At 43.6% G+C, this 23,851-nt stretch overlaps 1 protein-coding gene and 1 long non-coding RNA gene across 6 annotated transcripts in view; one reads left to right on the forward strand and one right to left on the reverse strand.

The window, feature by feature from the left end:
• LOC128345117 (uncharacterized) overlaps positions 1-23,851 on the forward strand; it is a 61,504-nt gene that overhangs the window by 9,000 nt on the left and 28,653 nt on the right. The gene's annotated exons all lie outside the window — the stretch shown is intronic.
• Positions 10,911-23,851, reverse strand: part of PDZRN3 (PDZ domain containing ring finger 3) — a 294,968-nt gene continuing 282,027 nt past the window's right edge. For all 3 annotated transcript variants that reach the window (XM_053296543.1, XM_053296544.1, XM_053296545.1), the window contains 5 exons: positions 21,419-21,517; positions 17,164-17,226; positions 16,359-16,463; positions 14,893-15,009; positions 10,911-13,744 (listed from right to left, as the gene is read on the reverse strand). In XM_053296543.1, coding sequence (XP_053152518.1) covers positions 12,206-13,744; positions 14,893-15,009; positions 16,359-16,463; positions 17,164-17,226; positions 21,419-21,517 — 1,923 coding nt within the window. In that variant the 3' untranslated portion in view covers positions 10,911-12,205. The remainder of the gene's footprint in view (positions 13,745-14,892; positions 15,010-16,358; positions 16,464-17,163; positions 17,227-21,418; positions 21,518-23,851) is intronic.

A 23,851-nucleotide genomic window follows, 5' to 3' on the forward strand; every position in this document is an offset into this window, starting at 1 on the left:
AGATAACTTGACCCTAGTCCATATTGGTACAAGAGGAAATGTCGAGAAAAAGGAGCCATATAGCAGCAGCCTTATGATTTGTGGAATGAAGCTATTTTATTGGCCCATTTTGTGACCTCACTCGTAAGAAAACACAATGTACTCGCTTTCCAATATTTTTCTTAAGTGTTACTTTCCTTTTTCATTTCTGGGGTTTTTTTTTGGGGGGGGGAGGGGTTGGCAAGGGCAGGGAGATGAGGCTTTTTGTTTCTGCTTTTTGTTTTGTTTGCATTTCCCCCATGAATTTGGCTACAAATAGACAGTCAAGTTCCAAAACTAGAACAGACCAGAATCAGTGACCCCTTATAGGTTTGGGCTGTAATACACATGTGGTATCTCCTGGTTTGTCAGAGTTCCCTATTCGTTTGATTGCTTTGCACACATGGTACTGCATTGTCAATTGATATAAAAATGGAAGGCTTTGTGCACTTTGGTGAATGAACTTCCTGGGGACTGGGTTGGGGCAAAAGGGGCTTGTGTTGATTCTTATGAAATTCTGCTGGCCAATGGCTGTAATAAAATTGATGATGATTCTTATGAAAGCTTAATCAAACATAAAATTAATTATCATTATTTCCAAGATCAATTCATTTCCAATGGTAACCAGAACACTTTGATACTCTGTCTTGCACCAGCTGGGTGGGAGTGGACATTTTAATTAGCATGAAGACAAAACGAGGCATAGAAATTAGCATTTGTCACGTACACCGTCTAGTTGAAGCTTCCATCTTGCACCTACTGAAAAGAGATGCATGTCAGGAGTTTTTGATTACTCTTTGAGCATCTAAAGAAACGAGTTGTGGAGACAGTTGACCCAGAAGCTCATGTTTTGAATATCAGCTGCTGCTGCGAGACTGCCACTCTGCAGACAAGCAGGTGAGACAAACACATGGGATAATCCCACACAAACTCTTTAAGCCAAGGACCCATTCTCATAATGTTTCTTGTATAAAGCAGGTACAGTTTTCAGTTCCTCCCTCCTTGCAGTCTTCCCTTCACATCAGCCTCTGGAAAGGCTGTGTACCTTTTTCCTCCGTCAGAATTCAGCTTGGATTTTTATTTATTTTTTCATGCCACTGCAAATGTCACGCGCAAATCTGCGCTGAATTCAGCCAATAGTGAAGCATGCACAGGACTGCCTGGCAGAGGCCGATGGAGCAGCAAGTTAGCATTGGTTGAGTAACACTGCTACCATTGTGGGAACAAGGCCTAGCTTATGACCCCTATGCCTCATTCTATCCAAAGAGACTACAGACTGTACAGTATTACAGCTTGAGTATCCCTTATCCAGACATCCAAAATCCAGAATGCTCCAAAATCCGGACACCACTCACTTGCTCACAGATTCCCAATTTTGCTGCTTTTAAACATGTAGTCAAAACTTACTTAGGCGAATGGGGGTTGCGGGTATGCCGGTCTCTCTGTTGTTGGTGGCTGGCAAGAGGTAGATGGGGAAAGTGGAAGCAGAGGCGCACTTCCCCGCCTTCTCCATAATAGGTCTGCGGCCTTTGCTGCTCCCGGATGCCGCCGAACAGCTGATCGGTGGCGTCCACATGCTCCAGAGGCCTCCCTCTGGCCAGGGAAAAAAGGGCACCGGCAAACACGGGCTCTGCAGTGGTGTTGCGGGAGGCCCAGAGTGGGCCCGCAGGGCGGGTAGCCAAGACCCCCTCAGCACTCGTATGTGAAGCACTCTGGGGGGGGTCTTGCCATGCAAATAAAAGAGCTGTAATGGTGGCAGGTAGGAGCAAGGAAGCAGGGTGGAGAAGAAAGACTTAGAGAGAGAAAATTTTAAATAATAAAATACAGTAACCTTTTGTGTTTAGACTTGGATCCCACGCCCAAGATATCTCATTATGGAAATATTCCACAATCTGGAAAAGTCCGACACCTGGAACACTTCTGGTCCCAAGCAGTCCAGATAAGGGATACTCAACCTGTAGTGCCACTTCTGTAAAACCATTTCCTGCACAAATGGGACATCTAAAAAAAAGGCAGCTGTGCACCACAACATGTGATAGACCATAAGACAAACCAGGAGACCAGGAGGCTCTACACACTATCCATGTGTAGGGCCTTACTGAGTTCTGTGAGGAGAGCAGGTTTAGCCTGTTCTCCCCGCAGATGACCCCCAGGCTAGTCCTGGGCAGCTGGATTGGCTGCTCACACAACTGCTGGCTCCATCATGGAGCTGGTAGGGGTGGGGGTGGGGTATCTGGGGCCACCTGGCCCCTGGAAGTCCCAGCATGCCCCGCACAAGTGTACAGGGCATGCTGGGGAGACCTTTGTGCCAGGAGGATTGTTGTAGCCTCCTGGTCAGGGGTCTACTTGTGAGTTGCCCTGGTGCAAAGCTGCACATTGGCAACTAATGATTGGATAAACAGGGTTAGCAGAGCGCTTGCTCCACTAACCTCATTTAAGGGCAGGGGTACTTTGTGCAGTATGCTGCTGGGAGCTGCACGGCTCTCGTTGCAGCACACGACTGCAGGAAAGCAGGCTAGGCTCCCTTAACCCACATTCCTGCGGTCGTGAGAATTGCCACCATGACTCTTAGTGGTACCCTATTGGGTATGCACTTTGCAAATACACACACACACACTCAAGTCTGAGAAATATTTCCCAGCTAATGTGTAACTTCATGTGCAATGGGGGAGCCATGAATAAACATTTGATATGAATGAAGAATATGTAACGTGGGTTTAAAGGATGCTTGGATATAAACACAGTTCACATTGTGGCAGTCCTGCTCTGACTGTCAAGTTGCATACTTGTGAGGACTTGAGACTCCTGTTCCAGCTGCTTGGCTCTTATGTGAATGCAGAGATTCTATGCATGCTAGCTTTCCCAATCTCTTGCAAGGGGAAAGTTTTACACGTGTATGGAGCTGCCTACTCGGCTGAAGCCTTGTAAGGAGAGAAGTTTCATGCCATCATCAAAGAAGATCACTGTGTTGGGATACTAAAGTGCAGCCACAGCAATTTATTACTGCAAGTACACATAGTTGAAGGCAAGACTGATTTTTATTTTACACTGAAGGAAGTAGGCATATTGGAAGGCAGCGTCTTATACTGTGTCAAGACTATTGGTCCACCTAGCTCAGTACTGTCTACACTGACTAGCCACAGCTCTCCAAGGTTTCAGGTGTGAACTTTCCCAGCCCTACTTGGATATGTTAGGGATTGAATCTGGGACCTTCTTTATACAAAGCAGGTCCTCCCACTGAGCTGTGGCCCCAGGAAGTAATTTGTTGGTTCAGTTCAAATACTCTGAGAGTTTTGCTATGGTACTGAAATGTAGCAGCGATATAAGAAGATGATGAAAGGCATCATTTCAAACTGCACAGGAGATGGCAATGGTAAACCTCTCCCGTATTCTACCAAAGACAAACACAGGGCTCTGTGGACGATAGGAGTTGACACTGACTCGACGGCACACTTCACCTTACTGAAATGCAAAGCTGGTTATTTGCAGTATTTCTTGAGTGTGCCTACCTGAGTGCAATATGCTGAGTTGGTCTCCTTCCTGATCCACTTCTATGACCTTTTGTCAGCCTTTGTGATGAATTAGTAAACAACATAAATCAAATTGCTTGACATGGAATCCAACATGTAAAATAATTTTAAAGCCATGCACACTTCACACTGATCCCACTTTCCCACACCCCCAGTAGTTGGACTGCTGCCGACCTGTTTGAATTCCTTCGTATTATCAGGGAGAAGATTCTTAAATTGGTCTTTTGAATGCATTAACACCCCCCACCCACCCCCGACCGGTTTGGTTTCATTAAGATACTGTAGTGAAACAAAATGATCCTACCTCGTTTAGTGAAGTAAATGAAAATATTCTTGTTGATATAATCAGGTTTTGTAGCAGAGAGCGCTGGCTGTTTACACAGTCATTTTTAAATTTTGCTCCCCCTGCCTTCTGTAAATGATCACTTCTAGCTTTTAAGTAGCATAACTGGCTGTCAAATCAGTTTAGGCTTATTTGAGCTCATTTGTTTCAGGATATTCCCAAATGAAGTAGCAAGGGGACTTTTATTGGATCATTTTCGGAAATTCAATTGTATTGCTCTACTACAGATTTATATGATGTCTAATGGTTTTCTGCTTGTTGATTGAGATCATGATCTAGCCAATATTGTAAATGCTTTATATGAATTTCTTCTGTGGAAAAAAACCTATAGGATAGAAATCCCAATGAAATAAATGGCTTCATATAAGAAGATTAATTTTGACTACTGGCTAAGATAGTATCAGAAGGTGATTAGACAAATTCATGTAGGATATTCTGTCAATGGTTACTAGTCATGTCTGTATGCTACTTCTGGGTTCAGAGGCATATACCTGCAAGTCACCCAAAATTAAACCATTCAGATTGCACAGTATGCATTGATTCTATATGTGTCATTTGGTTGCATAGATTCGGAAAAGTTGGATGAGAGGAGTAGAGGGCCTCCTCTAAGGTACTGTGTTGGTTGTGCCATTGAGTTGGTGTCGACTCCTGGAGACCACAGAGCCTTGTGGTTTTCTTGGTAGGAGGGGTTTACCATTGCCATCTCCCGTGCAGTATGAGATGATACCATTCAGCACCTTCCTCTGTCGCTGCTGCCCGATATAGAAGTTTCCCATATTCTGGGAAACACACCAGTGGAGATTCGAACCAACAGCCTCCTGTTCTCTAGGCAGGTTACCTCCCTGCTGTGCCATTAGGTGGTGCTTAAGGTATTGTGTAGATATGCTCTCAAGAATTCAGTGGGTGACATAGAAATGAAAGCTTTTTATTTCTTAATTCAGCTGAAGTACACAACCATAGAAGAGACACTGGATCCTACACAGCGGATCCTACACAGCGGATCCTACACACTGGATCCTACACCTGCTAACAAATAAATTGGAGTACTTTGATTTTGAAATTAGCATGTTGGAAGGAATGCAGTGCAGCTTCTTTTCTTTTTGCAAAGAGCAGCTTATTTGTGTCCAACCTCTGTGAAGGTTGCTGAGAAGAACATTGTGTGTTCCTTTTGACATAAAGGTAACTGGAAAATATTTTAGGAAGATGCTTCTGCTACAACTGATTTAGATTTTTGCCCCCTTTATTTCTTGATTCTGGTCTTTGTATATGAGAGACCACATTCCTTATCAATTCTGACCTCCTTATCTTCACATGTAACCACTGCTAAGTGTTTCTAAGTCATACTTTAACCCTAGCTTCTCTACTACGTGCTTCCCTCTGATTCCCATTTATTAAACAATTATAGTTGGATTTGCCTTTTGTGAGGCCTTTGTTCAGGGTCTTCCATAATAACAAAAGCTTACTAAGCTGAAGGATGGTTTATCAAAAAAACCCTCAAAGCCTGCTCTTCTGATGGAGACAATGGAGCCCTTCCCTACTCACAAGTCTTGCTGTGACACCTGGGAGGCCCACTTTCCAATATGCTCAAGTATTTATTCGGAGGGGAGGTCACCAAAAGTTCACTTTGACAGAGGCACTCTTTCCTCTAACTTAATGGGGCTCCCTGTTGGAAGATCCTGCAGTGACTCAGTATAAAGAGGCTCAATTGTTAAAGGGGTTATTTTTTAAAGTCCTTCAGCTGATTGTGCATCTAAAAGCATGGAGAGAACAGTTGTCAGCAAGCCAGATTTGTCACCGAGTGATGCTGATGACAAGAACCACCTCATACCTATTAACATAAGAATTAAGGGGTTGTGGGTACCTCAACTTCCAAGTCAATTGGAAGATACTTTATTGGCATGCAAGATATACTGATATTGCCCAAGTGTATGGGATATGGAGATTATCTAAAATATTTGTTAAAGTAGGGGTTGAAAAGAAGGTAGGTGTCCCATTTTTCAAGTGCTATATGTGCCTCTGATAAGCAGGTGCATTGCAAATGCTACATTTGCGACTACATTAATCCGCCTCTGCTGTGAGCTACTAGCTTCTATCTCTGGTTTCTCTAGTTTATTATTATTTAGAAAATCTATATATTGCTTTTCAACAAAAAAATTCACAAAATGGTTTACATAGTAAAATAAATGAGAAAATAGTTTGCCAGTTCTAAAAGGACTTACAATCTAAAGAGACACAAAGAAGACACCAGCAAAAAGCCACTCGGAGGATCACTATAATGGGTTGGAACGGGACACTTGCCATCCTCCTGCTAAGTGGAAGAAGGTTACCATTTTAATAGGTGCCACTTTCGCAGTTACTGTTGCAGGGGCAAGCAGAGTTTAAAGTAGTAAGGCTAGGAAATACCTTTACCAGTGACTCAGGAGAACTTTTGACAGTACTGTGCTACATGAGTCATTGGTTTCATGCCGTAAAAGGCAGCTCCATAAATATATCCTTCATGTCTGCAGATCTTCATAGGGATGTGCATGAAACAGATTTTGCTATTCATTTCGAGCTTGAAATGTATTGCAAATTCCTTGAGTCAATTGTCAAAGCAGAGGTCAAGCCGGTTTCTCAAACCTTTCCGGAAAAAAAACCCATAGGATCCTATGGTGTTTTTTTTTGGAGGGGCGGGAGGTTAAAATTTTGTTTTAAATTGCTTGCTTGCCCATTTCTTTTGTGGGTTGTATAGTAGGTAGCACCCATCATGCTGTACCACCTAACCCACTTTGGTGTCCTTGGGGAACCAACCCATGGGGAACAGTGGGGTTTTTCAAGTTCCCAATTGTTCCCTATGGTTGGAAGACACAGAGTGCACAATTTTGGAACCTTGCCTTGGAAAATGTTGCAGAAATGCACAGTTAAAGGGTATCTGTCTATTTTTGACACCCTCCCCTTCTCTGGGTGCCAGAAATATGTCCCCAAGGGCTACACAACCTGGCCCATGGCCTCCAAGGTCTGGGGGGGTTGCTCCTGCCACCAACCTACACCCACCCTGCCGATGCCCCTCTGCCCCACCCCGCGAAAAGTTACCTTCCTTTAGCTGCCAATGTATGTGGCTGGGGGTGGGGTGAGGGAGGTGTGCTGAGAAGACCTCCCCCCCACCCCATGGTGGCAGTGAAGGGAGCAGCTGCTGAGCAGGCCTGTTTGACCCAGCAGTCCTTGAAAACTGCAAGGTGCTCCAGCACACCTGTGCCTCACAGTTTGCAAAGACTGCTGGGCTAGGTAGGCCCAGTGGCTGCTCCAGCTACTGCCCCGGGGTGGGAGAAGGCCTACTCGGCTCACCCCCCACTTTCTGCGCACATTGGCAGCTAAAGGAAGGTAACGTTTCACAGGGCAGCATGGCAGGGCAGTGGCGGGGTGAGCGTGGGGTGGCAGCAGGAGTCCCCCCAATGCAGGGGGGCCTTGTGGTGGGGTGGCATTTGCAGTGGGGCAGTCCGGGCACCACCTTTGGCTAGGTGCACCCCTGTCTCCACCCCATAGCCCACCTGGAAGCCAGTTTGAAATGGATCTAGATCAGGGCTGCTTAACTTCAGTCCTCCTGTAGATGTTGGCCTACAGTTACCATAATCCCTGGCTATTGGCCACTGTGGCTGGGGATTATGGGAGCTGTAGTCCAAAAACAGATGGGGGGGGGCAGAGTTGAGCAAGTCAGGTCTAGATAATCAGTTTCTTCCAAGACTGCCTGGAGCTGGGAGGCCACCATCCTCTCAATTACCTTGCCCAATGACGGAAGGTTTGAGACAGGCCTCTAGTTGCTTAACTCAGAGAGATCCAATGCAGGCTTCTTCAGAAGCGGTCTAATGATTGCCTCCTCAAGGCAAGAAGTCATCCTGCCCTCCCTCAGAGAAGCATTTTTAATATCTACCAGGCCTTCTACAACAATCCTCCCACCTGATAGGTACCTACCATGTCGGACAAGGGTCAAGAGAATAGGTGGTAGGTTGCTCTGTTCCAAGCAACTTGTCCACATCCTCAGGAGTCACAAACTGAATCTGAGCCAACAGAACCACCTAAGAGTTGTCGCTGGACACCTCCGCATCAGACTTTGCAGTCATTGTGGGGTCTGAATCTAAGTCGGCCCAAATACGAGAGATTTTGGCCACAAAGAGCTTATTAAAAACATCACAGCAGGTAATTGATAGTTCCAAATTCTGATTAGAGGGACACACACTAGCCCACTCACAACCCTAAACAACTCTGCTGGGCATGAGCTTGTGGACACAATACGGGCAGATGAGCATAGATCTTTAAATGTGCTCTATGATTTAATCTATTGGATTTGAGTCAAGTCTTTCTCCACTTGCGCTCCAATCATCTACCTTGTCACTTCAGCCCCCGTAGTTCTTCTGCTGGCATTGTAAATGCCTTTTCAAAATAAATCAAACTGATGTAGTTTAAATACATCCCAACCAACAACAAAACTGCTCACTCATCAGGATTAACTTGATCAAGGCATGCAAGGAACATGGGTCCCGGGAAATGTTACAGTATCCAGCATACTATCTTTTGTCACTTCTGTTGCAAGAAATTTAAATTTAATAAAATCTGTAGGATTTGGGAGAGGTGAGGGAAGGGAAGAATTGCAGAGTTCCACACTCTGGATATATCACCTTTTTGTTTGATGATGTCTTTTCTTAATTTAATTAGCTTAATTATCTTATGTTCCTCACAGAACAAGGACTTTGACAAAAACAAAATGAGAGAGAGAGCAGTTTAAACTGCTGATGGCTTGCTTTTGTGTGGCTTCCAGGCATTTCAGCAATTCTGATAACAAGCATCCTGTAGCCTATTTCCAAAGGCCACTGGCAGATAATTATATTTGGTTTAATTTACATACTTTCAGTTTATAATCCTAATTAGTTCTCCAACCACTAGTCTCTAGGCAATATGTAGTCCTGCCTCCTCTTGTTTGTGTGCGAGAACTCATGTTTTAATTTACAGGGGGTGGGTGGGGTGGATGGGCAAGGCAAAACTAAACAGGAGAGGATGCCTTTAGGTCTTGCTTTTAGGATGTTGCCATTTCACTTCATAGTTCAGTGGGATAGTTGTGTGCTGATTTTCAACCTTGAGTTGATATTATAGACTACTAGTGAATTTCAGCCCGTTGAACAACGGGCCCTAGTAACAGCTCTCCTGTCCCCCCGCTGCCATTCCCCCTCCCTCCGCAGGGCGCCCGCCCACCCTCCCTCCCAGCTGACTTGGGAACCAAGCCCACCCACCCCCCATTAAGGGCCAAATCGGCCCAGGCACTTGCCCCCGCAGCTTCCGCCGCCGACCAACCGCCCGCCCGCCCGCCCAGCTGCCGATACCTCCTTACCTCCGGAACACGTCCTCCGCTTGATCCGCTTATCTATTAACAGAAGGAGAGAGGTGCTCGCATGCAGAGCTCCGCTCTTTAAAGTCTGTTCCCAAACTGGCGTTTTGCGTCCTTGGCGCCCAAAGCGCCAGTTCGGGAACAGACTTTAAAGAGAGCGGAGCTCTGCATGCGAGCACCTCTCTCCTTCTGTTAATAGATAAGCGGATCAAGCGGAGGACGTGTTCCAGGGGTAAGGAGGTATCGGCAGCTGGGCGGGCGGGCGGTTGGTCGGCAGCGGAAGCTGCGGGGGCAAGTGCCTGGGCCGATTTGGCCCTTAATGGGGGTGTGGGCTTGGTTCCCAATTATGCTGGGAGGGAGGGTCGGCGGCGTTGGCTGTGGGAGCAATTTCTTTAAAAGTTACATGGCCTCCGCTCCTCCCCTGGCCTCCGTCTCTTTTGGCCGAGGCAGCGGCTCTGCCGCTGTCTCGGTCAGTTTCCCCCGCTGCCGCTTCTCCAGCTTCTTCGGGGCGGCCGCTTCTGGCCGCCCAAGATGGCTGCCGGGTGCCGGCCATCGTGTCTCCCTTGCCCTGTTCTGTGCATGCACTCCGCGCATGCGCAGAACAGGCCAGGGAGGCACGGACATACGCTTGGTGTCCGTCCACGGACGGACACCAAGCATTTTATTAGAGAGGATTCTGCCTGTTTCTAGAAAAGGTGATTTCCTGTACAGAGATGCTGCAGGTGCCTATAATGTGTGTGCTGGCCAGAGTGTGTAGACTGTGGTCCCCAACCACGGTTCCTCCAGATGTTGCTGAACTGTAACTCCCAGCATCCCCAGCCACAATAAATTGTAGCTGGGGGTGATGGGAATTGTAGTTCAACAACGTCTGGAGGAACCCAGGTTGGGAACCACTGGTGTAGACAAATGGATTTTTCCCCCTTTACAAGTCTCTTGTTACTATTTATGAAACTCTGAAGACTGGAAACTTCTGGAAAATTAAAAGGGCTGACATGATCACAACTGTTACAGAGATGGAGGGAGATGTGAGGATGCTGCTGTACAGTTTTCCCCATGCATTGGCAGCCACATCCTCACTGCTCAGGAGCCCAATGTAGCATCCCTGCCTCCTTCTCTGTAACAACAGCGGGTCATGTCAGCCAAGGGTTCTAAAATAGGCAGCTGCCGTATACTAAGAGATCATTGGTCCATCTGGCTCAGTATTGTCTACACAGTCTGGCAGCGGCTTTTCCAAGGTTGTAGGCAGGAATCTCTCTCAGCCATATCTTGGAGATGCCAGGAAGGGAACTTGGAACCTTCTGCATGCAAGGATGCAGATGGTGCCCTCCAGAGCTACCTGATCCCCTGAGTGGAATATCTTGCAGTGCTCACACATGTAGTTTCCCATTCATATGCAACCAGGGCAGACCCTGCTTAGCTAAGGGGACAAGTCGTGCTTTCTATTACAAGACCAGCTCTCCTCCACATCACCAAGTATGTGGATATCAGGTACATGTAGCCTTCACCATTTATATTGTGCATGCCCAACCTGACATATCCTAGCAAGCAATGCAGTTCATCCCTCTCAGGCAGATATGTTTAAGATTACCCAGCAGACCAATGTACTTTGTGCAAGGCTTAGTGACGGATGTGGGAGTGTATTAAAGAACAATGTCAAAGGATATGAAATATAAAACAATAATTTATTTTTAACTTCATTTTACTTGTTAATGTATATAGCTAGTCATGATTTCATGAAAACTGCTCTCAATTCCAATACATTCAACTCTACAAAGCAGACAGCTACTACAATGGGCATTTCAAAATTACACAAACAGTCTTGAAAAACATTAGACATACATGCACATTCTTTTGACAGGCCACAGCCTTGGCACTCTTGCTTCAAAATCCTTCAGAGCTGCAGCATGCAGCAGTTTGCTTCTGTTCTTTCAAGTGATACCTACGTACTTCCTTCAGAAACCACAGAAAGAGAGAACAAAAACCTGTGTCGTCCTAAGCCAGAACTCTTGAGGAGTTGTGAGCACAATATGTTTATCCAAAGTGCCCTCTTTCCCCATGCTAATGACTGATAGACTGCTGTTCCCCCACCCAGAAATGCATCACCTAACTCAGAGAATTACATCTAGTTACTGCTTGGAAGTGGGGTTGCAGCTACCCAGATGCTTGCAGCAGTCACTACCACATCGCAACACACTGCTCTACACAACTGGTGATCCACAAAGCCAAAGGGCTTGCCAGAAATACTTTAGACTGACATTTAAACAGCCTGTTTTTGCTGTTCCTGCCGGCAACAACATCAGACAGTTTTCTAAGTCCATGATGGGAAACCATATATGCTTGCTGGGTTCCATTTGGCTTCATTGGTCATAAGCTGGGTAGGCATGTGCTGTACACCAACAGGGGAAACAGTATGTACACACAACCCCAAAGACACAGCCAAATTGATAAACGGTGCATATTACTGCAAAATGATTCTATCAAGTTTGGTAGTTCAGCTAAAATATTGATAAAACAGCAACATGTGCAGAAAAAGGGCTCAATAGCAAAGATATATTGCAAAATACTGTTTTGTTAAAAATACATATTTGAAGTTGTCTTTTGTGTTTCTGCATGTGTAACCTTTTAAAATATGAATATAGTTTTAAAAGATATTACCTGTGTAAGTATGATTAATATGCTTTTCCTGATATTTAAAACACTTTATGTAAAAGGGTAACAAGTTACTAAAAAAAAGGTACTATTGGTATTCCAAATAAGCTCTGTCTATTCCATATTGCCTTTAAAGAGTTGGGTGGATGACTTTCCTCTTTGAGAACATTTGCACCCCGAGTTCAGTATTTATTATAAACTCGATGCATGTGTCTTATATACACACAAAAAAGTATTGCCACATTGAACGAGGCAGGAATCTCTACCCCAATGGTAGGGTTTTATGTACATAACTTTGGCACAGGAGGATTATACAGTAGTCACCGACAGGAAGGAGTTGTAAACTTTTGTGCCATCAGGTGACTTTGTGCCATGGGTTAAGAGTTCTTGGATTGTCATCCAATTGTCAAATATCTTTTTATTCCTTTTCTTCATCATTTTCTTGTGGCTCAGTTCTATGATATTCATTTCCTTCTTCTCCTCAGCCCCTTGCTGTTCTTTTAAACACTCTAACCGGCTCTGCATCATAAACTCGCGCCTTTTCCTCTGCTCCTTTGCTTTCACAAGATGCTGCTTCCGCTCCTCCTTACTCCAGTAACGACCCATCTTCATTTCACTTATGGCATCATCATCTGTAGTCATGCCACTACGCTCTTCCTTAATCTTTATGGCTCTCTCTCTCAACAGCCTGTCCCTTACTGGCCTCTTGGTAATGTAGCGGGTACCATCACTCCTGACCTTGACTTTCCACTCCATCCTTGATTCACTCTGGTTTGAAGAGTTCAAATCTTTGCACATGCTCACTAAACTCATTTGGCTTTGGGCATATTCCACTGCTGACTTCTGCTGTATCAACTGCATATAACTCTGATAGTGTTGGGCATGGGCAGGAATATGAGCATGTTTATATGGAGAGTGGTGGTAGGAAGACAAGTACGAGCTCCCTGGTTTTGGAGGTTGAGATGGGCTTTTGCTCCCATCACTGGCTTTCCTCTCTTTGATTTCCAGCTGCTTGCTAAGGTCAGCATCTTTAGGGTGTGATTTAGCAGTGCTGGATTCATGGCTTTCTGGGCTAGTCAGCAAAGTTTTCTGACTTTCTGCGCCCTCGTTGCCTTGCAAATTGAGACCTTCTGCTGTCCTGCATAAAGAGTTGTTGGGGGAGATCTCCAGGGTGAGAGGTGTGCTTCGGCAGCTTTCCCCTGTATTGTATGCACTGGAGCTGTCCTTGTCTGATTTCTCAGGGAGCTCAGTAATGTCTGAGAGCTCATGTCGGCGCACATCAATGCTCGTGTTGTAGTTGCGGAAGCCACTGTTATGTAGCATCCATGGCTCTCGGTACTGTTCTTTCAGCTGCTGCATCTTGTGAGCTCTCACGATATTGAGACACTCCAGCTCAATATTGCGCAGTTCCTCGTTCAGCATCTCCAGCTCTCTGTCCACGCTTTCGTGGTCACTTTTACTCATATCCAGGATGCTGTTGTGGTAATACAGATTGTATGGATTTGTGGACTTCACCTGGCATTTCAGTTCTAGCAGTTCACGGAATCTCTCGCATTCGTCCACTGGGATGCCGAGGAAGTCTGCGTCAGTGCAGTCGGCTGAAATAAATGACTCGTTGCTGAACTGCATGTCTCCGCTACCTAGCGTGTCATGGCTGTATGTCAACTTCTTCTGGCTTCCCAAGGTGTTTAAGGACGCAGTGTGATCATCGGCATTGTTCTCTTGCTCTGAGCTTTCGTCATTCCGAGTGCTTTCATCAGTACGACCTACACCGCTGTCTTTCTCATGTTGGTTTGATAAAATAGTTGCAGTATCTGTTGTGCCTCCATCCTCTTCATTTTTCTTCTTCTAAAGGGCGAGATAATTTTAAAAAGCTATGTGTGACTTGGAAATGGTAAAGCAAGATACAAGTATCAAACAGATGAATTCCCAAGTGGCTGGGAAAGATTCAGCAGAACAACCTTACAGGGAAGACTGATATGGGGCTTCTTCAGGGGACTATGCTGATATTTTTAGTTTTTTAAACTGAGGAACAGCAATTTCCATTTTTACAAGCTCTGCACAATCTGTTAAGATGGGAACATACCATCACATAGATCTCATGGGCATATTTTGTTTATGTATTTGAGCTCTATTCTTGGGGCTAGATTTTCAAAGGACTTAAAAATTGTTCCCTATCTATGAGGTTTCTTAAAGTAACACTTGCATACTAATACTTTGCTGCAGTTGATGAGTGCTGGGATCTGGAGAGCATATTTCAAATCTCTGTTCAGCAATGAAGTTCAGTGGATGCTCTTATGTAGTCACCATCTCTCAGACTAATAGGGCCATTGTGGAGACAAAATGTGCTAATGATACATTATAAGTCCTTGGAACAGATGGGGAAAAATAAATCTGAACAAAATAAACCAAATTAACTTTAGGAAGGTAGGTAGGTAGCAGTGGTCCCTCTAATTGTTTTCATCTCTGTGTGGAATGGGTTTTGTTCTGGGCGGCAGTATCAAGGCAGTGTATGCACACGTGCATTCAGGATGGGGCTTTCCTGATTCAACCTGAGCGGGATCTAAAATGAACTGAGTGGACATCCAAAACTTTGTGAGTGCGCCTACATGTGCACACCTTAGAGGGAACAGCGATAGGTAGGTAGATAGAATGAATAGGAACTGATTGTGTGTGGTGGGAAGAATTCCCAGTGGAGAAATGCTTTATGATTAAAATTATTCTCCAAATACAGGATATTCTCTTATTGGGTATATTTCTTATCTGGAGACAACTGTTACATCCATCCTAGGGAACTTACAAGAATTGTTAAGAAATGCTAATGTAGTTCTTGAATAAGAGTTGGGAACAGCATGACTTTGTAGAAACAACCTTTTATCACAACAGGTATGCCCGTGGTGGCAGTCTTCACCAGTTGTATGCAACGCCTGTATCAGAATATTAAGTGTGATGTGACATGAAGACATTTGGACATAAGTAAGTATAATGGTACCTACCTGCTGAAGCATGTTGGCAGTAAACTGCATTGCCTGGTGGTGCTGTTCTTCTAACATGTCCATGTGCAAGTCATCCAGAAAATCATTTCTGTCATCATCCATCCATCCTTCGTCCAGCTGCAAGAGGGAAAATGAAACAATATGACAAATATTGTTAGGAAATGCAACTTAACAAATATATATATATATCCTAAAAGTAAATCCAGCAAGTTCTTTCCTGGGGTCTTTAGTGTGCTCTTCTTTATTTGGCGTTCTACAAATCAGAATACTGACTTGTCAACAAGGTTGGCAAATGAGTTTTACTATCATCTTTACTTGATGCAAACACCCACTGTCTGCAGGGGATAGTGCCATAGGCATGCACATTGCTATTTTACCTGTTCAGAACAGGTGGTAATTCTTTACTACATTTGATGCGATAAGAACTCAATTTCAAGTTTTAAGCATGTCTTTCAGGCCCTTTCTAATTCCTGGGGACAGGTTTGTTTCTGTGTAGAGGGGTGAAGAATTCAGAGGGGTTGGTGCACACATGGCACTGCTAAATGTAGTACCAGTGCAAAGCAACTACACAAAAGTAAAAGAGTTGTTAAAAGCAGCATGATGTATGAGGCATGGGTAGCATCACTCAACAGGGCCAAAGGCTTCAGCTGGTGTGCTGTGAGTTGCTTCTTTCAGCATCTCATGTTGCAGAACAAAAGTAGCCCATGTTGGGAGAGAGCTCCAGTCATGGTGAGCCAGAGGAGGGACTATAAGGAGCAGGGTTGCCAAGTGAATTTACCTCAATCCCCCATGAATTTACCTCAGTCGAAGACTAGATTCCTTCTCCACCCCATGTTTTTTGATATTAAAAATTGGGAGGTTGTCTTCAATTCAGAGTCCCATTCCTTTTGTGTAACTGCAGGTGTAACCTGTATTTAACCTCTGATTTTAATAGGGGGCATCTTAAATTCAGAATTTTCTTCCATTTGGTAAATGTGGTACATGTAAAGAGGCTCTGTGCGAATGCAGTGGGAGCGCTCATGTTGTTGCACCAGCAAGCTAAGACTTCTGTGTGCTCTGTATGCTCTGGAAGATCAGAAATAGGCCGCTGACCCTCAGCAACATGTTTCCGATCTTACAGAGCAGTTCTGGAGTGCAGGGAGTACTCCAAACTCCTTGCCTCTGTTTGAAATTCTGATCATAGCACATCATCTGAGTTTCTAGATCAGATGAAGAATCATTGCTGCTGATACAGAATAGTTGGGATCCATTCTGCAGAGAAGTTGTTCCATCACTGACAATAGCAACTGTATCAATTTCTGTCGCGTAAGGAAGTCCTAGTTCCACAGGAGGTCAATCCCCACTCTCTGTGGGCAGACCATTAATGTTTCCAAGTGACCAAAGAAATATGAATAGACAAAACTATTGGCTTAGAATAATTTCGTGTGTGTGTGTGTGTACGTGTGTACACACATTTGGTACAGTACCTGGAGAATTTCTGGTCTTGCTATGAGCAATGACACATTCTTGCTCTCTTCACTGGTAAGAAGTGCCACGGCTTCCTCTCGATTCTGTATCTCTATGCCATTAATCTGGAAGAAATATTCAAATTCTGTTGTGCAGAACTTATATAGAACAGTTTTGTTGTATAGAACAGCTACAGAAACAGGAGCAGCTGAGAGGTTGCATTCTGGTAGTTCCTGGTAACATCAGCAGGCAACTGTTATAGCACTAATTTTGACTACTGACTCTCTTATATGCAAAGATCTGCTTTCTCCCACTATCAGAATAAACTCTAGTTTTTTAAACTTTGCCCTGGCAAGCTAAATAACTGCTCTTGCTACCTAAACTTTACCTCACCAAAAAGTAATGTGACAATTGGGATTCACAGGGCTGTTGTGAAGCTGAATGAAATAAAGATTATAAATCTTTGCTTACTAAAAGTGTTATCTGATGATAAATTCAATAAAATTATACCAGTGTTAAGAGACGGTTGAATTGTCCCCTTAGGTAGTTTCTCACAAACATAATGCTGTCAGGTAACACTTTGTCTTTCATAGCTGATCCCTGAAAGTTAATACTACTGCATTTGGCCTAAACTACAAGTATCTGGCCTTCAGACATTTGTATGCCAGAGAAGACAATTTAGGATTTTTTATATGGGAGACTTTTGAAATATGAATTTATGAACTGGGTCTCAGTAGTATTACACAATTAGATAAGTGAAGAACTGATATAAAACCAGACATAGCATTACACATTACATAATACTTGAATTATTTGCAAACTCACTTGAATTATACGATCTCCCTCTCTGATGCGACCGTCTTTTGCAGCAATGCTGTTTGGATCAATCTTTTAAAAAAAAGCAGAAAGTTGGCTACTGCAGTTTGATTCATTGCTCCCTTTTTATGGTGTAGTTAAGTGATGGACATGGAGGAAGATATTATACAATGCAATGCTAGCCACATAATACACAAGGCAATGATGGTGTTCCTGATTGGCTGCTGCTGCTACACACACAGAAGCCAGCCCCGGCAGTGTTATGCAAGAGTTGTGCAACTACTCAAAATGGCATGCCCGCACTTGCACAGTGCTACTTACAGTGGAAATGCTGTAAGTGCAGGCGTGCCGATCTAGGTAGTTGTGCAATTGAACTCTTGTGCAGCACTGCTGGAGCTGATGTCCTTGTGTGCAGCAGCCGACTGAGAATTCTGTTGTTGCAAAACTATATGGAGGATAAATGTCAGCTGAGATATCCATAACAACAAAACAAAAAATAGCTGCAAAATAGAATGTTTTAAGTATGGAGATATGTTAATAATGGTATTGTCCTTTGGTGGGGTGTGCGTGTGTGTGTGTGTGTGTGTACACACACACACACACACATTTTTTTGAACTTTCTATTGTTATGTTTTGTTATTCCTATATATTCTGTGAAAACAATATCACTTGAAGCGTGTTGGAATAAATTTTCTGTTCTGCAGCTGCTTTTTGTGGTGTTGTTGAATGCTGGCGTTGCCTTGAGCTTCATGTGGGCCAATATATTTTTCCCCTCCTGTATGCCATTACTAATGACTACTACTAAGTATAATGGCAGACATCCAGACTAACATAGCACTAGTGCTCTAAAGCAGCACTTGTGTTGAAGGGATGTGCACAAAGTGGTTTGTGCTCCCTTCCTGGAGCACCAAACCAGTTTGATCAGCCAGCGTTTGAACTGGTTTGAAGGGTGGAGGGGGGGTTGCTTTAAGGGACAGGGAATGCGCTGCCTACCTGTCAGCCCTCACCCCGCCGCATTTCCTCCGCCAGCGCTCTCCAAAACAGCAGGTGTGCTGGGCTGCAGCATTCCTGCTTCCACCCTGATCAGCGTCAGCCATGAGTGCAAGCAGGAATGCTGCAGCCCAGCGCATGCCGGTGGGGGGAAAGCAGCAGGGCGAGGGCTGACATATAGGCAGCACATCCCCTGTCCCTTAAAGCAACCCCACCGCCTTCCTGGGAGTGCATGAATAGTCCGTGTACATCATTCAGCACTGGTCCTAGTGGGAGAGGCAATGTCTCCCCTTCACTTTGAAGTCCACTCTGCCTGCCAGAAATATGCCCCTAAGGGTTGCCTTCTTTTTGGTAGGCCCAGTGGGCTTCAGAGCACAGGGGAGAGAAAACTGCTCATCTCCACTAGAACCAGTGCAGTTTTAGTGGCATGGGTGTTGTGTTAGTCTGGAAGTTGGCCAACAATTCATAATGGTAATCTACCCAGAACCAGGACAGGTAGGATAAAATTCTAATTAATTCAAAATCATGAGAGAGATGGTGATTAAAATGGGTTTGGTAAGCTCAGCTGCATCAATAGCAGTTTGTACAGAGTGATGTTAAGGAAATGAGAGATTGTATGAGAATCAGCAGGGTAAGACTAGGAACTTCATCATAGCTCTGTGGGCCAGTTGACATATACCTGTTCAATCACTCATTGAGCATCTGGTTATATGAATAAGCCATTACAGATTAATCACTACACAGAGGATGTTCTTATCACCCAGTCTCAGTAGAAACACCATGATTTAGAATCAGAATCATGTTTATTAAGCATCAACATACCTTTGGTTTGCAAACATGAAAACAGATTAACAGCCCCATCAATTAAACACACACACACACACACACACACACACACACACACACACACACACACACCAAAGGGTCTGCAATGGCTTGGCAGTTAAAATTTAATTGTATAAAATACAACTAAAAAGTGCCAAATGGTTAAAAATAACATCAAATTGTTAAGAGAGTATTGGTTGCTTTTAACTGTTTAAAATGTGTTAGTTGTGTTTAGAGCAATTAAGTTTTAACTGCTTAGCTACTGTTATACGGGGCTATTACATGGGGCTGCATATCCATAACAAGGAAGGCTTTATACTGTTCCAGTGGCCTTCTTGGAAAGGAAGTAATCGGAGGCAGTAAAAGGCTTGCTTGTTAGTCACTCTAAAAATTACAAAGTAATAACACACGCAATATTGTTCCTAATTCCTTACTCTTTTATCTCAGCAACTTTTAGATACTGATCATCATACATTCAACAAAAAGTTATCATTTGTGAGTCATCAAGTATTAAGAATGCAAATGGTGTACATATATGTTTGTGGAAAGGAAAGGTTGTGCCCTTAAGTCAGGACCAATTCCTGGCAACCACAGAGCCACATGGTTTTGTTTGTGAACAAGTTCTAAAATGCAAGGAATCTGTTGCATGGGATGTAACTTAATCTACTTATGTAAGTAAATGAGGTTGTTCACATGACCAGGTCTACCCAGGCTAGCACAGCCCTAATCCAGTAGACCTGGTTGTCAGAACTGCTGGGATTGGTCCCAATTCCAGCGCCCCTCCACCAGATAACCCAGGCTAAAGGTGAGGTAGGAGGGTGTGCAGCTGGTTGGGTGGGCATTAAAGTGATAGAGGCTGGGGGACGGAGAGACCCAGCCTCAGGAGTTTCCACAATGCACTGTGCTACTCACATGGTGCATTGTAGGATTCCTGAAGGTTGGGCTTCACTTTCCTGGCCTCCAGATTGCTGCTCTGCTCACCACAGCAGCGATTGTGTGGGTGTGTGAGCACGTGTCTGGGAAGAAACAGCCGTCGTGTGGGGGGAGGTATGAGCAATCCTGCCTTCCCTTCAGCCCTTCCCAGCCCTGGGTATGATCGTGTGAACGACCTTACTATGTCAGTCTCTCTCCAACATAATTATGCCAACTGCTCACCATGGGGATCCAGGAGTATCCTTTCTGCTATGCTATACAATTAATGTATTAAAGAAGCCCTATTCAGACATTATGTTATAGATGTGTACTTGTCTGTGCACATGTACTTGCATTTGTGTGAATGACTGTACCCGCATTCATTTTAAAAGTGAACCTTGGCACAGGCCCTCTCAAATGCAGGGTACAGATTGGAAATGTACCACTGTACATGCACTGTAAGTAATATGTGAGTAACTGTGCATGTGTACAGCAATGCTCATGCATACACTGTACAAAGATTGCATGTGCATTGAACATAACATGTGAATCACACTAAAGTGAGCATTCATACCAGCCACATTAAATTGTAATGCAATAATAAACATTTGTGAAGCCTGGGAAGTCTATGTAAATACGAACTGAAAGCTGATTGTGTTGTTACTCAGAGAAGTAACATTTGTGGCAAATACAAGAAGTGCTATCTCCCCCTGCCCCTTTGTGTCTTGTTTGTGATATAGAGAATCCCAGGAGCATTCTTGGCTTATATGCTCCCAAAGCAATTGTGTTGCAGCCACCAGTATCTGTGAGCTGGCCTTTTGACATGTTGAGGCTTTTCACATAACTGGGCAGGCAGGGGAGCGGGTGGGATAAAGGCTGCATGAATCTTACCTTCCCCCCCCGCCCCAGAAGAGCCATCAAATGTTGCTGGGAGTGTGAACCAGTGGGTCACTGCTGTGCCAGGCAGCATGGAGCTCCAGAGGCCAGGACAATACCCAGCCTCTGGGTATCCCACAATGCACCCAGCACTGGGGGATTCCCACAGGAGATGGGTGCTCTAGGCACTCATCTCTGTGTCTCCTTAAGCTGAATGCAGCCTGAGGAGTCGCATGGTCAGGAATCCTGGCTTAAGGGAGCACTTATACCCTTAACCCCAACTACTGGTAGAAGCCGGGCTAAAAAGATCCTAGTGGTTCTCATGCACAGCTTAACCCAGGCTGGAATCCCCTAGCCTGGGTTAGGCTGCATGTGAGAACAGCCTTGTTATAAGAGATTGTGCCTTATTAGCACCATTCAAAATTCCTCTAACTGTTCTTACAAAAAAGATGGAAAGGCATAACTGCACTTTTGCTAGGAAATTGTGTGAGCGCTATGTGTTAAATCTTGGGCACTGGAAGTACATACATTAACATGGAGAATACAGAGAACTGCATGGCTCAAGAGAAATGGTTTAGTATCACATTGAAACTTGCATCTGGAAGTAACAGGAAGCATAATTGGCTGACAAAAGCTGATTTCTCAACAGCTGTAGTCTCACCTCGCTGATATAAATGCCAAAATCATCTTCATCATCAGTTCTGTAACACACAGTTAGCCCAAATTTGTCCTGGCTGTTCACTCGATGCAAATCTACTTCCTAAGCAAAGAAAAGAACATTCTGAATGAGACATGGCAAGTGTCTATTTGGCAAATATGCGAAAATATCTTGCTCAAGTGATCTACTGTTTCCTTTTCTGTTTTAAATGATTGGACTAGTTTAACTTACTGAGCTGGAAGTGATTATGGACACACAATCAATACTGAGGGCAACTGTGACTCTCCCATCGATATGAAGTCATTTAAAAAATAGACACTTTCATTGATCAGATAAAAGAAAAATGGTCCATCTCTTATGAAACAGCAAGACTAGAAAAGCTAAAAGAGTTGACAAACTTTTAATGTTGTGACATTACACACTGTTGTCCCAGTAGGTATAAATTCTCCCCAAAAGGCTTGCAGTATTTCTCAAATGACTCTTTAGGATTAAACTGGCATCTTATTATACTATAGTCTTTTAACATTTAAAATTTATTTTAAAATATAACTTATGCATCTATGAATTTCTATCACTGAAGGTAGTATTTGTTCTTTATGTGTATTTTAGCATTCTGGTTCAGATAAAGCAAGTCATGACTAAATTTATATGAAATAAAGTTAGTTCTAATTAAATCATGATTGACATTAGCTGGACTGGGCCCTAATAAATAAACGTTTAGGGCAGTGCACTGCATGATAAAACATAACATGGGATTTTAAACCAACATTACAACTCTTGATGGTGCAGGGAATAGATGTTTACAATTTTGGTAAGCATATCCAGTTACAGATTATCTCATGGTTTAGAACCAATGCTTCCATCATCACCAGCTTCCAGAGCTCTTACATTAAGAGGGAAGGATAGAATGAATAGCTATACTGGAACCTGACTAGAAAGGAAGTTATGAAGCCCACAGATGACTATATGGTCTTATTAACATGTGACATTTTCTTTTTGCCAAGGGAAATTATTGTCTAATGGTGTGTCCCCCGCCCCTGCCACTAGAGTAGAAAGACAAAACACTTTTTGGCATGGCCTTTGGAAACATTTGTACATTCTCTTCCCCTTGCTTAAAGTAATCAATGTCACTTAACAGACGAGAGTGGCTGGAATTCCTCCTGAGCCAAGTTTGTGTGCTTGGGAAGCTGAAACCTCAGTGTTTGCCCCTCATTGGAAGAAGCAACATGAAAACTAGGCTGACACACCTCCCAAAATCATATTGTGAAAATACACACTTGTTTTATAACCGCTGAAAAAGCAGTTTGAAGTAGTGAGTGAAAGAAGACTATGTGAGCAAAGCCTGTTTCTATGTGACATAGTTGCATGACCTGCTGATTAGTAGTTTAAAAAATATTAACTTGAAACTTTGCATTTCCTGAACACATACTTTCATGTGTCGATGTCATGTATTTTCACATTTTCATTGTTAAAATTGTTTCATTGTTTGTTGAAAAGTGACATTGTCAACTTGTTATCAGTTTAATGATGGTAAATTCTTTCCCCCCAAACTCATTGATTATATTGTCAATTTGTATTATTTAACTTCCACTGTTTGGGGCATGGTTTAGAGTATGAACCAGCCTAAAATGGACATCTAGACAGACTAGATGGCTTGTCACTTGTTGCCTAATACAGCTTTACTTAGTACTTTAAGTATTCTTATGTATTTGAGAGAGCTGACAGCTAAAGAGAAGTAGAAGTGAGGGCTGTAATAATGGCCATGAAATCCATTATAAATCTCACCACCTTTATGAGGTGAGGGAAAACAACATGCTGTGTTCAGATTGAAAGGGAGATTGTTGGCTTTCCCGTTCCCAGTATTAGTGCATTAAAAGTCCTAATTATGTAATAGTCTGCCCTCTGAGCATCTCTCAATTTCAGTCTGCAGTGCCATTCATTGGGGGAAGACAATAAAACTCACCAATATGAATAATTTATTGGCATGTCTAGATGACAGCTGCCACGAGAAGCAATCTCTTGTTATTTACTTGTCAACATGTGTAATTTGTTTTTTAAAAAACCAAGCAGTAAATGTCAGCGACATTTCAGATGGTATTTAAATGATTTTCAATCAATAGGCGCTATTGTGAATGGCTGCACTCTCTCTCTCTCGTCATGCTTCCTTTTGACACAGAAAGGTTCTACACATCAGTATAATGGCAGAAGTTTTCCATAGTTCTAAGGATTTCAATTATTTTTGGAAAGGGGATTGAGGCTGATCAATAAGGAAGATTAGATAATGTCAGCCAAATACAGTTACGGGCTTGGGATTTTTTTGGTGTTTTTTTTAAAGTCTTGAAGTTTACCAAAGTCAATAAACTTTGACTTTAATTGGGGTTTAAGAAAGCTGCTATCCATTCTTCAGAAAAGCCTTGTATTTAGTGCAATCTACAG

The sequence above is a fragment of the Hemicordylus capensis genome, chromosome 2, assembly GCF_027244095.1.
Source record: "Hemicordylus capensis ecotype Gifberg chromosome 2, rHemCap1.1.pri, whole genome shotgun sequence".
Taxonomy (NCBI): Eukaryota; Metazoa; Chordata; class Lepidosauria; order Squamata; family Cordylidae; genus Hemicordylus; species Hemicordylus capensis.